The 15951-nt window shown below is 37.9% G+C and overlaps 1 protein-coding gene across 3 annotated transcripts in view; it reads left to right on the plus strand.

Annotated features, from left to right (window-relative positions):
- Positions 1–15951, plus strand: part of sap130a (Sin3A-associated protein a) — a 102842-nt gene that overhangs the window by 15215 nt on the left and 71676 nt on the right. For all 3 annotated transcript variants that reach the window (XM_028794804.2, XM_028794803.2, XM_051923587.1), the window contains exon 3: positions 10265–10524. In XM_028794804.2, coding sequence (XP_028650637.1) covers positions 10265–10524 — 260 coding nt within the window. The remainder of the gene's footprint in view (positions 1–10264; positions 10525–15951) is intronic.

A 15951-nucleotide genomic window follows, 5' to 3' on the forward strand; every position in this document is an offset into this window, starting at 1 on the left:
TGCCTCACATTTTTATGCAATCGTTTTGTTCACCCTACTGAATTAAAGCTGAAAGTCTGCACTTCAACTGCATCTGGGTTGTTTCATTTAAAATTCATTGTGGTAATGTACAGAACCAAAATTAGAGAAAAGTTGTCTTTGTCCAAATATTTATGGACCTAACTGTATAATAAACTACTCCTAAATACATTATTATTTAAAATGCCTTTTCTAAACCCTCTTTGTATTTGCTTTGATTTGAGGAATAATACTTTATTTGTATGTGTAATGTGATTAAAATAGGTTAAAAATAGGAAAAGAAAGCTGCTAATAAGTACTACATATACTGTAGGCCAATGTTAAAGTAGTTGACAGACATAGAAATCCTGCTGAGAGGAAAATAGTTGGGTCAGATTGGGAGCATGCATTGGTATAGCGCGTTGCCACACCCACCTCATTACAAAACTGCTCAGTATCCTGGTTAGAACCCCCCCAAGCCCCAAGGCAGACCCCTGGTCCATTCCCGCCCTCTGAAAATGACCATCTATCTGCCGCAGCTAGATGTTATGTGGGAGTCCTCTTGGTTTGGTTCAGCTGCTGTGAGCCAGATCAATCTCGGGGAGTCGTGCCACATGACCGTAGTGCTGTAACTAACGCTCCCTCACAATACAGGTAATGTGCTTCATTTGGAACTCTATGAGCAACTGCCTGTTTGACACAAAGTCAAACCAATGGTACCCAAGGATTCTGCAAAGAGAGACAGTACCAAATGAATCCAGTCTTCACCTCAGGTCATTGGATAGCATCCATGGCTCACAGCCATATAGCAAGACGGGAAGAACCAGGACTCTAAAGACTTGGACCTTCGTCCTTTTGCAGAGATTTCCGGAGTACCACACACCCCTTTCCAGCGCCCCACCATGCTCTCCCAGTCCGTGTATTTACTTCATAGGAAGAGCTACCATAGACATGAATGTTGCTGGCATGGTAACTAAACCTCTCAATGACGTCAACATTCTCTCTGTAGACAGACACATTGCTGATGGCTGTGCCCAAGAGGTAATTAAGGGCCTAGATCTTGGTTTTTATCTATGATACTTACAAGTCCAGACACTCAAGACTCCTCGCTCAGTCTCTCAAGAGCCCCAATTGGAGCCTCCATAGACTCTGTGAAGATCACAGCATCATCGGCAAAGTCAACATCGGTGAATCTTTCTTCACCAAATGGATGCCCCACAGCCAGTTCATGCAAGCATTGAACAAAGTAGGACCAAGAACACACTCCTGACCCACAGAATCAAGTGGGGGAAAAAAAGCAGAGTTTGCGCCTTCACTCTGTACAGCACTCATAGTACCAGTGTACAGGCTGCCATAATATCCATCAACTTTGGGGGGAATCCTGCGATTTCTCTGGAAGTCCCACAGGGCAGTCTGATCAGATCAGTCAAATGCTGCAGAGAAACTCTGTTGATATTCGCATTTGTGCTTGATGAGAACCCTCAGTGCCAGGATGTGGTAGAGTTCTAACGGCCTAAAATCAGACTGCTCCAGTTGATGGTAGTTGCTGCAATCCAGGCAACCACCCTTCCGTACAAACAGTCCAAAGTCAAAGCAGCAAACAGAAAAATTAGCACTATAGCAGTTTTCCTCTTTTCTAATATAGTATATGTTATACAAATAAAGCTCCATAAATTCTTTCTTATAATGGAGAAAATACATTGGCTTAGCCTCATTGTGGTTCTTGTAAACGTTCATGTAAACTTGGTGGAAAAAGCAGCATTATACTTGTTCCATTTCAGACTGGAACCCACAATTGCACATTTTTCAAAAACATTATTCCAGCATTCAAAGCAGGCTACCTGAACTCCGTCTGATGCTTATACATTTTCTCGGTGTAAGTATAAGTTACGTTTAATTTCATTACCACAAAACATAAAGCTGAATTAATGGTTTATATGTTTCATATTACCATTCAGACTGATTTTTTTCCCATTCAAATAGGCCATCTTGTTCTTTTATTTCTTAAATTCACTTCTCACACCCCTAGGAATAAAGTTGCAAGTAACTGTTGAGTGATAAGTGTCAGCTGTTCTAGCTGAAATGGGATCAGTTTAAAAAAACAAAAAAAAACATGCAGGCTTTAAAATAATATCCCACATTCCTTCCACTTCTTAAAAACAAAGGTATGATTTTGCGTAAATGTTTATTTTGGTGTTTTGATTAGTTTTTAAGGTTTAAATAATTCAAAATTTTATATATATACATACAGTATACGTACTAGGGGGCTCCACCCCCTGCTCGCTTCGCTCGCCAACTCCTGGTATTGAGTAACCCGAAATACATTGATGTATGTATGAGATATATTGGAGTGTAAAGGTGTAGATGACAAACAAAGGAAGTAAAGAACCCATAGCATGGCACATTAGAAAGATTTATTGGAATATTTCTTTATACACATATAATATATACAACATTTGTAGTAAAGATGGTGTGTTGTCCTTGAATGAGTTCTCCTTGGTATGGAGTATCTATAACTTTAACTTTAATGTCAGATGAACGCCGAATTCTTGAGAAGGCCACATAATGTTGTCCATGTCCAAATACAGGCTCAGAGAGGTATATGCCAACTCTGTCCATGGTTTGTCCTTGGAATTTGTTGATTGTCATGGCAAATGCAGGCTTAATGGGGAATTGCCGTTGTTTAAGTGTAAAAGGTAATTCCAGGTCAGAACTTGTAAGGTCAACTCTAGGAATCAGAACAGTATTGTTAGAATGTGATTCTGTAAGTACTTTTGCTTCAATAACATTGTCTGTCATGGTGTTGATGACTAAACGTGTACCGTTGCATAAACCTTGTTTAGTATTAAAGTTTCTTAATAGCATGACTATTGTCCCGATTATAAGGTTAAGATTGTGTTGTGGTAATCCGGCTGGGTTAATAGTGTTTAAATATTCTTTTTTTTTTTTAAATATTTTTATTTTATTAATTTTCATTGTAATCATTCCATACAAACAGATCAATTTATAACCCAACAAATTTGAAAACAAATCAAACCCCACCCCTGAGAAGGAGCGCTTAGCTAAAGGAAAATTTCTTTAAGCTTTTTAATAAGGCAACATTAGACAAAAGAAGGGGAGAAGTAAATATCTATATAAATAAGAGATGGAGAAGGGAGTTAAATGCAATAATAGTTAATTCTCTTATTCTAAAATAATATTGATTAAATCCTGCCAAGTTTTGAAAAAATTTTGTACAGATCCTCTAACTGAAAATTTGATTTTTTCCAATTTCAAATAATATAAAACATCGGTTTCCCACTGACTTATAAGAGGAGAATTAGGATTCTTCCAATTTAACAAAATAAGTCTGCGTGCCAAGAGTGTAGTGAATGCAATCACCATTTGCTTGTCCTTCTCCAATTCAAGTCCATCTGGAAGGACACCAAACACAGCTGTTAGTGGGTTAGGAGGGATTGTGATACTGAGGCTGTCTGAGAGGCACTTAAAAATTTTTGTCCAAAATGATGTTAGTTTGGTGCAGGCCCAGAACATGTGACCCAGTGAGGCAGGAGCTTGGTTGCAGCGCTCGCAGGTCGGATCCTGGCCTGGAAACATTTTGGACAGTTTTAAGCGAGACAGATGAGCTCGATATATAATTTTTAGTTGAATAATTCTATGCTTTGCGCATATAGAACTCGAGTGAATAATAGTGTTTAAATATTCTAAGGGAAAATTAAGATGCTCGTTCTCGCCTTCAGAATCAACATTGTCAGTACTTAGAAAGAGGCGGCTTTCTCCAGGAAGTAACGCAATGACCTGGTTATTTATGCGATCAATGTCAATATTCTTTGGACATAATATAGCCGTTGTGTTAATAGTGGTATCTGGTCTAATGTGATTGCTGTTCCAAACACCTCCGTCACTAAGTCGTCGCAGATAAAGACTTGAGGGATCTGAATAATATCTGGGTGAAGTCCATATGTATTGGTAAGGTTTCCATCTCCTAGTTGCAATAACCAATTGGTATATTCTGGATCTGGACATCGCATGCTTTGTACAAAATGTATTGTCTCAAAGTAATGCATATTGTCTGCGTATTTCAAACTGGACTGAACAACAGCTGAACGCATGGCATGTGGAACAATAGTGGACTCATTACAGAATGCGCTGTCAGCTAATTGGCGGAATTGTTTAGCGGCTGTTTGTCGTTCCTTTCTTTACCGTTTATCTATTGCCTGTGCTGTTTGAGAGGCGCATTGTAGGCGCCTGCGTTCATTAATTGTATTCAGGCGGGCTCGTTTCTGTATGTCTGTTAGTTGAGATGTTTCGTTTTGGAGCCGTGACTCCTTTGGTTGCGTTGTTTGAGAAATGTGTTGTAGGTGCCTGCGTTCATTGTTTTTATCCAGGCGGGCTCGTATATGTAGCCCCGTCAGTCGAGGTCTTTCTTTTTGGAGCCGTGCCTGCTTTGCTTGCGGCATTTCAGACGCGTGTTGTAGGCGCCTGCATTCATTGATTTTTATCCAGGCGGGCTCGTTTTTGTATATCCGTCAGTTTTGGTTTTTCGTTTTGAACCCGTGCCTGCTTTGCTTCCGCAGTTTCAGATGCGCGTTGTAGGCGTCTATGTTCATTGTATTTGTCCATGCGGGCTCATTTTTGTAGCTCCGTTAGTCGAGCTGTTTGGTTTTGGAGCCAAGACAGTTTTGCTTCCGTGGTTTCAGACGCGCGTTGTAGGTGCCTACGTTTATTTTTTTTTATCCATGCGGGCTCGTTTTTGTAGCTCCGTTAGTTGAGCTGGATCGTTTTGGAGCTGTGACCGTGACTCCATTAGTTATCCGTTGTCTACCATTAGTAATATGGATAATTGCACTTACTGTTAATACGGAGTGTTTTCTGTGGTTGTACTGTTGTTAATGCATCATTGTAATGTGATTCACATATGCTATATGGTTTGGACGTGTGAGGATGCTGTACGTTTCATACGGAGAGTTTGTTTATTTTTATTACCCAGACCATGCTGTGTAGTGTGGACCTGCGCCTTTCGTACTTTCTGGCGCCTTCCGTACTATCTTTGTGGACCTTTGTGGACTCCGTAGTGTCTTCTGTTTGACTCTGGGGTGCAGCGCAGAATCCTCTTTTCTGTGTGGCTGTGTCGTTAGTCGTTAGCTATGGGCACGTTGTTGCTTCATGTCTCATTTACGTTAGTTGAGCTCTTTCGTTTTTGAGCAGTGACTCCTTCATTCGCGGTGGATCAGACTTCGCTTGCGGTTTATGAGACCCGCGCTGTAGGCGCCTGCGCACTATGTCTCCTGGGTCCATCTCCATGTACCTGCATCCGTGCCTTCCGGTTTACCATTCTCGGTTAGTAATATGTGTGTGTGTGTGTGTGTGTGTGTGTGTATATATATATATATATATATATATATATATATATATATATATATATATATATATATATTTTATATACATGCTTCTATAATATGCTACCGTGGCTGTTCGTTTGTCTGTCCAGGATTTTAAATCACCTGTAGCTCGCAAACAGTTTCACCTATTGACTTGAAATTTGGTACATATATACTACGTGACGTCTACTATCCGCTTTCCGGGTGATGATTTTATTACTCTTTTATTTTTATTTTATTTTATTGTAGAATCGACTCTTGCCAGCGCGCAGCCGTGCAGCGCATGCGTACAGGCACCGTTCTCATTCCCTTTCACCTTTGCTAATCATTCTTGAGGCAGATTGAAGACTTAAGTGCCAGATTAAGTGAAAAATTAAAGAAAACGTACTAAGTAATTGCAACTCAAAAACTAGCTTAATCAGTTTTAACACGAAAAGATGCTGATGAAAGAAGAGAAGCAGCGGGCCGGTAGGGTGGAGAAAAGAAGAGCTGCTCAGGAAGCAGCAAGTGCATCAACCTCTGAGCAAACGAATGCTAAACGTACAGAGAAAGAGGATGAATACTATGAATGCTTAAGTCAAGTGTATTCAGTGCGCCATTACTGGTATATACAGATATATTAGAGAGAGAAATCTATAGATATATATCTAGATAGAGATATGTATAGAAAAGAATCACCCAATTGTTTTGCTTTACAGCCTTAAATGAAAATGCACACAAAAAATATTTCTTCTCAGCTTTACTTACTCAATGCAACCTATAACATCCAAGTAAAAGATATCACAGCCACAGTTCAGAAAAATTATAAAAAATCAAAAACAAGACATACTGAGATTAATTAAGGATCACCCACCAATGTCAATATTTTGTTGAGCCACCTTTTGCTTTAATGACAGCCTTGAGTTTGTTGGGATACTTCTCTATCAGCTTTGCACTCTTCTTTACAGAACTATTCAAGTTTGATCAAATTGGATGGTGAGTGTTTGTGGACTGCTATCTTCAAATCTTTCCAGAGATTTTCAATGGGATTTAGGTCTGGACAATGGGCCAAATGAGGACATTCACTTTTTTCTCCTTCAGCCACTGTGTGGTCAATTTTGCTATGTGCTTTGGGTCGTTATTTTGTTGAAAGGTGAACATTCTGCCCATCTTCAACTTTGTGGCAGAGGGTAGCAGGTTTTCCTCAAGAATGTAACAGTATTTTGCCCCATCCATTTTTCCTTCTACCCTAATGAGAGTCCTAGGTCCTGCGGCAGAGAAACACCCCCCCACAACAGGATGCTGCCACCTCCATGCTTTACTGTAGGTATGGTGTGTTGTGGATGGTGAGCTACATTGGATTTCCACAAGCTGTACTGTTTGGTATTGAGGCCAAATAGTTCGATTTTGGTCCCATCTGACCATAAGACCTTTTTCCACTAGGCATCAGAATCTTCAAGGTGCATTCTGGCAAAGCTCAAACGATCTTTAATGTGGCCTTTCTTGAGAAGTGGCTTTTTCCTTGCGACCCTCCCAAACAAGCCACAGTTGTGGAGCGCATGTGAAATTGTTGTCACATGCACACAATGGCCACTCTTTGCCATAAAATCCTGTAACTCCTTCAAGGTGGCCATTGGCCTGTTGGTAGCCTCATACCAGTTTCCTCCTTGCTCTTCCATTCAGTTTGGAGGGACGACCGGTTCCAGGGAGGGTCCTAGTGGTACCAAATACTTGCCACTTCTTTATTATGGACTTTACTGTGCTCCTTGGGATTGATAAAGCCTTAGAGATTTTTTTTTGTATCCATCTCCTGTCTTATGTATGTCCACAACTCTATCCCTGAAATCTTTTGAAAGTGGCCTGCCACCCACAGTCAGTTGTTTGCTGTCAGTTGCACTACCAAGCAAGGGAATGCTCCAGGAACAGCTCTGTTTATATGCTTCACTAATCATACCGATTTCCACTGCAGACCATGGATACTGGCTTTCACCTGTGATCAATTGTAATGGTGGTTACTTACCCCTGATTGAGTTTACAAATATTCTTTTTTTTTTGTGGTGATCCTTTATTAATCTCAGTATTTGTTGTTTTTTATTTTTTTAAATTCTTCTGAACTGTAGCTGTGATATCTTTCACTTAGATGTTATAGATTGCATTAAGTAAGTAAAGCTGGAAAAAATACTGGTTTGTGTGTTTTCATTTAAGGCTGCAAAGCAAAAAAAAATGGGAATATTTTGAAGGGGGTGATTCTTTTCTATACCCACTGTATGTATAAATAATTTAAATTTTTTTTCTTTTCTTTTAAACATCTTCTTGTTGAAGTCATGTTGTGCTGTTGTCATTGTGATGCTGAATCCTTGCAGGATAAAACAACAGTAGTTGAGTTTGAACTTTCCATCAATAAACTACAGAGAGAGCTGATGCAGCACCAGTATATAGGAATGAACCACGTACATGTTGGAGAGAAATAATCCTTGCTTAACCAGCCTAAAGTAATATATGCATGAATTCTGTTCAATCTTTGATTGTTCTGAAAGAAAGGCAATATCAACTTATAACCTATTAAAGCTAAAGCAAGGAAATCGGTCTATTGGGAACTGTATTGTACTGTTTGAGGTGCTTTTAGCAGAAGCAGGCTGGAATGATGAGGCACTTATCTTAGTATTGTAATGGCTGGCCAGAGGAACTAAAAGGTGAATAGATTATTCACCTAATTTGAAATTATTCAGTGAGGTGATGTTTCCACATCAATTCCAAACCCACCCTTTAAGATCTTGACTATTGATGGTAGACCAATTGGTAGAGGGCTAATTAAGAAACTATTAATTTGGTTATGGAAATTGAAAATTTGATTCCCAGATGTTGATATTCCTTTGCATGCATTATATTAGGCTTATCCTTGGCATAAAATGCATAACCATTTATGATTGTGATAGGGTTTGGTTAAGAACTAATTATTGTAGAAAAAGTTAAGTATTTTTCTGATCTTCACTGGAAAAAAAAGTCCCATTTACTATTTTGATTAGAGATATTGGTTATCACTTCTGGATCTCTGTTCGAGAGTCCCTTTGTGAAAGCTGTCTCTCAGTTTTATAGGTTCTTTCAAAGTAACTAACAAAATAAGAACATACAATGACTTGCAGTTTAAAATGGCTTCACAGTTTCAGGGTTCATTTCACTTTTCTTTATTCTTTTTTTTCCAAGCATTTATACCTCTTTTCTCTCTTGCGTCTGTCATGGTGGATAAGGTAGAATATAAAATCCTAACAATTAAGGACTCTGATTGTCAGGGTTCTCTATTTAGTGCAGGGGTGCTAAGGCTCTGGACCTGAGGTTCACTGTTGGGCATCGGCTAAGAATGTTTGTGCTTATTGTGATGTTTTCAGGGAAAGTGGATGAGCATGTTAGGAGACCTCTCTTAAGGCATAAGTAACTTTAATTTATTCCTTTTTGTTTTCTGTTTATATTTTACTGTCAGGAAACTTGCACAATTGTACGATCATCTGATTCAAATGGAGTTCTATGATTGTCTGTGAAATCATACTGAGGCAACTTAGTGCTAGTTAAAATCATTTGTAGATTGAAGAGATTCATTGAACATCATACAGTACGTTCTGTTGCATTATGAAGAAATGTCAAATTTTTGTTAGGAAAATGAAGCTTTCATCCATTTATTTTATTGAAGCAGAAATTGTGCTATAATGTAAAATTTGACTTCTGAATTGAAACTGAGATTAGAAGTGAAACAAATAACAATCTGAACCTGAATGAGCTTCTGATTTGGAAGACTGCTTGTATAGCCATGATCTAGAAATTCTGTTTGTATGTAATTTCACTTGCAGAAATTTCACTTTTTCTCTGTGATGGTTTAAAACAGCTCCTTATCTGCTATACTTCACAGACATGTGCTCTTGAGCCTACCATAATATATTTAGGTAAGTCCAGATGCCACCTTGGATTTATTTTATTTTTATGACAAATAAATGTTACACCCAGTAGCAGTGGTCTTATATGTATGAAAACTGCATGGAAGTTCAGCATAACTAGTTATGCATGTACTGTATATGGCTTGGTGTAAATGTTAGTTATGCTTCAGACAAGTTTAGATCCTGGTGATCTTAAGGAACAGTGTGACTGCACTCTATCACAAATGTGTGTCTTTCACAATTTCTAGTTGTACATACGTAAGTGAGTTTGATAGGCTTTGAACCCTTAGTCTTTATGAGGTTTGGTGGTCAGCCTGATATACATTATAATAGCAAATTTTTACCGTGCAGGTGTTATTTTGGAATATTGCTGGTAGTCCTTGTTACAGGCAAGTTATTGCATCAGTCAAGAATGATTTGTGAGGTTCAGAGGAAAAACACAGCTGGGGACATGCCCTCAGTTAGAGTACCAAAACATTTACTTGTAGTTCTTGACCAATAACATCTTGCTTATTGCTAAAATGCTTTAATTATTTGGAATTGCTTATCTACCTGCTCTGTATGTCGGTTATCTTATTTCAGTATGTAAAATGTAGTATATTTATCAATTAGTTACCAATTTTAAAAATACTTTCAAAACATTAATTTTAAAAATAAAGTTGTTGTTGTAGTTGTGGTATGCTCCGTTGCTGTCTTCAAATGCATATTGAAGTCTTCATTAACTGTCAGATGCACTATTAATGAAGAATATGACTTCTGTTAATGAAAATGGCACACATGCTGCCAAATTATTTTGCTGACAGAGTGGAATGTCCATAAAATAGAAATGATGTTATTGTTGTACTTCGTAACTCTGGATGATGAAACTGTGATCATTAATTCTCTTTCAACATAATTCTTTTGAAAGTGAGGAAAAAGCTAAACATTTGGCAAAAATTTGAATACCTTTGTAAATGACATAACTGGTTTATTTCTTCATAGGGATCGGAGAAGAAGGCCCTCGAGACTCTGATCACAGCTTGCGGGACCACAATCCTACCACTGGCAGTAGCCTTCCTTTTCGAGATGAAAAGCAGGAGACCGTGGTGGTACGGCCTTATCCGCAGGTTCAGGCACATGGTCAGGCCCTTACTTTAGCTCCGCACCATTCTCTGCCATCAGGCACCTCTGTAACTGTCACGGCACCTCCAGCACACCTAACCCAGGCCATGTCTCTGTCTTTTCCAGAAGGGGTTATGAAGGTAAGCAGTGGCAGTCTCTAGGGAGTGTTTGTTATAATTAGTCAGATGATAACTTAGAACAGTACCTTTCGAACTAACTTAATGTACAGTATAGTAGAAAGTGAGGCGTGTGTTTAAAATCTGGTGTAGTACATTTTTTATCTATGCTGTTAAAAAATGAAGATGCTTTTGATAATGTTGAATAAATGCTGACCTACTTTCTTGTAACACATCTCTCTGATTTCAATCAAAAGTTCTTTATTACAATACTTTTAAATGATTAATTTGAAATAGTTATCCACAAGTGATGCAATGGGAACATTTTGAATTTGAATAATAAGGCAATGGGTTAGTAATAGAAACAAACTTATCAAACCAAAAAGGGGACCAGCTAGGGTTTAGAAATAAGAGATAAAGATAGAATATACTTGGAAATCCAGTTTTGATGTAGCATTAAAAACTTTGTCTGAAACCATGTTACAAGAAAAGCCATTGTTAAGCAGAGAAGAGAGTGGCAAGTTTGGGAGATGTGTCTCCCATCCTTTAAAGTGAAATGGGAATGCCAAGGCTATCTGCTTGAATATGGTCTGCAATGCTCTGGTAACCTTTCTAGAGCTGGTTTGGGCTTTGCATTAGGCTCTACCAGAATAGGCTCTGGTCTTCAAAAGACCTGTAATTAAAATGATAAAATTTACATATGTATAGATACTTGAAAATGCTCGAAATTTTGAGTAACAAATTATTATTCTATACCATCCTTCCTTTTTCTTCTAGGTATCTGATATGAATTTAACCATTCTGTTTTATTCTTAGTTATGGTATTGCGTTTTATTATCAAAATTATCCAAAAAATTACTTTTAAATTTGTGTCTCAATTTCACATAATTATTGATCACTGCATGTCTAATTTTGATTTATACTCTGGCTCTGAGAAAATTCCAAGAGCATCGAGCAAAAGGCAGGAGCCCTTGATGGAATGATCATCTATCACAGCACACACTTCTTTATTATGTATTCTCACATGTAATGCAAATAGCACCTACTGCAGACCTATTATTCAAGGAGCTTGTTCAGGAAGATTTGATTTTCATTGTGATATCTAGAATGGAGTGTGCTGTACAGTGTTTTGAAGTTTCGAAGTGTCCCATTGAAAAGCAGAGAAATTAAAATGGAGAGGCATTTTGTGCTACTAGTTTACTGTTTCAAATTTACCTTAAGAAACGTCTCTCCATGTTGTATGTTTTCCTGTTTTGCTCATCCGATGGCTGCTCCTGACATCAAAACATACTCCCTTATACAATGTAGGCAAACACCAATGGCACAACCTCTTACTTATCCGGCTATCTGAGGAATTTGACTATACAAGTTTTAAAACAAAGTCATTTATGTAGAAATAAATGTAAGAGAAAAAAAATTTATGTAAGCTTTGGTCTGTAAGCATAGAGTGAACAAATACAGTATGTACTCTGTATTTATGTTATACTAAAAACAGTCATGGGCCCTTATTATCTGCAGATCACTCCGACACTTTAATTTATTAACAAAGATTCCGACCTGCTCTCCGTCATGGTCTGAAGTAGTCAACAATTTTAGCTTTAGATTTTATGAGATTTTTTAAAATTTTACATTTAAGAAATGTGAAATACAGTTAAGCCATAGAATCTGCAGAGCTAACAATATGACATCAATCAGTACCATTTTTATACCACTTGATTTGGAACCTGTTCTCTTTAAAAGCTATTGAGCCATCACAAACCTATTTGGGCTATGTTTGTATTTACATACTGTAATATTGTAAAGTACTGTTAAAATGCATACATTTAGTGTAGTCTGCTAACTAATGTAAGGGCATTCTATTATGAATGTTATTGTAGTATAACGCTTCTTGTTATTAAAAAAAATTTAATAAACAAAATGCACCTGAGTGTTACACCATGCATATATTTTCTAACTTGTTCAGTATAACTCACCAGTTAACCTTATAAATTTTTGAAATGTTGGAGGAATACAGGAGTCATTTTACAAAAATTAATAATTTTAATGTTGTCTCTTATGTTGACAATAAATTTCAAACACATGGCTTTTATAGTTGAATGTTCATTGGTCATTGTATTTTTGATACTGAGGGCTGGCACCCTCATAAGTGCATACTCGTGCCTGAGCTATTCATGCCAGCTCACTCAGTGTTTACCAAGATGTGCAGTATTTATTTTAGCACAGGTTTGACAAATGCCTGAGCCCTTAGGACAGCTGCCGAGATCATACCAAGGTCAACGTTTTCAGAATAGCAGATAGACACCAAAGAAGACAATGAAAAAAATGTTTGAATACCTACATTGTGTGGATAATGGTATTTTGTCAACGATTTCACGTTAATGTTAAAATAAAAGAGTTAGCCTGTTGTAGTTTTACATATTGTGTTTCAGTTTTTCTCAGCATGTTGGCATCTAGCAAGTAAAATCTTAATGTTCGGTAACGCAAACTGAGAAGAATTCATGAAGCATACTTGTGTACTTACAATTTTCCCTTGGATGTTGTTTTTGCACCCTAATATGGCTTCAAAAGGAAATAGAAACAAACATCTATTTTGATATTTGCTGCAAGAGAAAAAAACATGATTATGACATTTAACAATATACTGTATGTGACAAGTAGAACCAACTAATTTTGTGCTTTTTTGCTGATTAAGAGGCTGTACAGTAGTGCAACATAATACATGAACAAGACAAATGCAAACTTTAAATCCTGTCTGCATACTAATCACTAATATTAAGAAACTTGTTTGACTGAACAGACCTAAGCATTGGAGTGGGGAACAAAGTAGGGAAGAAAATTATCATATTAATTGCATATGTAGTGCAATAGATTATAAATTTCATATACAGTGCGTCCGGAAAGTATTCACAGCGCATCACTTTTTCCACATTTTGTTATGTTACAGCCTTATTCCAAAATAGATTAAATTCATTTTTTTCTCAGAATTCTACACACAACACCCCATAATGACAACGTGAAAAAAGTTTACTTGAGATTTTTGCAAATTTATTAAAAATAAAAAAATTGAGAAAGCACATGTACATAAGTATTCACAGCCTTTGCCATGAAGCTCAAAATTGAGCTCAGGTGCATCCTGTTTCCCTTTATCATCCTTGAGATGTTTCTGCAGCTTAATTGGAGTCCACCTGTGGTAAATTCAGTTGATTGGACATGATTTGGAAAGGCACACACCTGTCTATATAAGGTCCCACAGTTGACAGTTCATGTCAGAGCACAAACCAAGCATGAAGTTAAGGGAATTGTCTGTAGACCTTCCGAGACAGGATTGTCTCGAGGCACAAATCTGGGGAAGGTTACAGAAAAATTTCTGCAGCTTTGAAGGTCCCAATGAGCACAGTGGCTTCCATCATCCGTAAGTGGAAGAAGTTCGAAACCACCAGGACTCTTCCTAGAGCTGGCCGGCCATCTAAACTGAGCGATCAGGGGAGAAGGGCCTTAGTCAGGGAGGTGACCAAGAACCCGATGGTCACTCTATCAGAACTCCAGAGGTCCTCTGTGGAGAGAGGAGAACCTTCCAGAAGGACAACCATCTCTGCAGCAATCCACCAATCAGGCCAGACGAAAGCCACTCCTTAATAAAAGGCACATGGCAGCCCACCTGGAGTTTGCCAAGGGGCACCTGAAGGACTCTCAGACCATGAGAAAGAAAATTCTCTGGTCTGATGAGACAAAGATTGAACTCTTTGGTGTGAATGCCAGGCGTCACGTTTGGAGGAAACCAGGCACCGCTCATCACCAGGCCAATACCATCCCTACAGTGAAGCATAGTGGTGGCAGCATCATGCTGTGGGGATGTTTTTCAGCAGCAGGGACTGGGAGACTAGTCAGGATAAAGGGAAAGATGACTGCAGCAATGTACACAGACATCCTGGATGAAAACCTGCTCCAGAGCGCTCTTGACCTCAGACTGGGGTGACGGTTCATCTTTCAGCAGGACAATGACCCTAAGCACACAGCCAAGATATCAAAGGATTGGCTTCAGGACAACTCTGTGAATGTCCTTGAGTGGCCCAGCCAAAGCCCAGACTTGAATCCGAATGAACATCTCTGGAGAGATCTTAAAATGGCTGTGCACTGACACTTCCCATCCAACCTGAAGGAGCTTGAGAGGTGCTGTAAAGAGGAATGGTCGAAACTGGCCAAGGGTAGGTGTGCCAAGCTTGTGGCATCATATTCAAAAAGACTTGAGGCTGTAATTGCTGCCAAAGGTGCATCGACAAAGTATTAAGCAAAGGCTGTGAATACTTATGTACATGTGATTTCTCAGTTTTTTTATTTTTAATAAATTTGCAAAAACCTCAAGTAAACTTTTTTCACATTGTCATTATGGGATGTTGTGTGTAGAATTGTGAGGAAAAAAATGAATTGAATCCATTTTGGAATAAGGCTGTAACATAACAAAATGTGGAAAAAGTGATGCGCTGTGAATACTTTCCGGTTGCACTGTATCTGTAGTTTCTAGAATAAATCAAAATGAATGGTGGTTCTTTTCTAAGAATCCTGTGTTTATTGGTCCTTGTAGACAAGCCCCCATCAATCTGAGCAGCTAAGAATATGCCAACCCACTGGACGTTTTTGTTTTTGTAAAGGAAAGCATTTTAGTGCTATACTGTTATTGTATACATTTACTCTTCTTAAAGCAATCCCATTATAAATGCAATATTTACTCAATATTGCATTTTGTGCCTAGTTTAGGTCATTCTGTACAATCCTTAGTTAAGCATCAACTATCTGATATTACTGCTCATTTGTACATTGGGCATCAACATAAAATCTGTTTCATGACAATATGTATATATTGTGTATATCTTATTTCTTTTTTCACATTGAATGGATAACATAATTACCATGATAGCATACACAGAAACAGATAAATTAAATGATGCTAAAAATCCTATGAACTAAAGTGATCATTTTAAACTCCCAGTTAATTAATTGTATAGGAACAAGTCAGATGGTTCTAATTTCTTAAGGGGCATTGGTAATGAGTTTAACTATTATAGAACACATGAAAGAGTAATGGAAAATTCAAAGTAAACAAGTCAGAAAATGTACGCATTGCATAACATTCAGGTAAATTCTGAGTCTTGATGAATTTCAAAGTTGGAGCATTTTACCATTGTCTAGGCCCTTAATTAGCTATCACAGTTTTGTGTATATTTAACTATTTTTGTAACAGTGAATCATATTCAGAAATAAGTAATAACAGAATGCAATTATATGCATTTGTAGACTGCATTAAGTACATGCTTTTTAACAGAACTTTATAACACAGTATCTTAAACTGGTTTGCCACTTTTAGGTTGCGACTCACTATTGCATTTATTGGGCATGGGTAACGTGTGGTTTTTGAAGTATCTTGCGATGGGTTGCAGCGGGTTGTTTAAGCAA

This window comes from Erpetoichthys calabaricus, chromosome 2 (assembly GCF_900747795.2).
Source record: "Erpetoichthys calabaricus chromosome 2, fErpCal1.3, whole genome shotgun sequence".
Classification (NCBI taxonomy): Eukaryota; Metazoa; Chordata; class Cladistia; order Polypteriformes; family Polypteridae; genus Erpetoichthys; species Erpetoichthys calabaricus.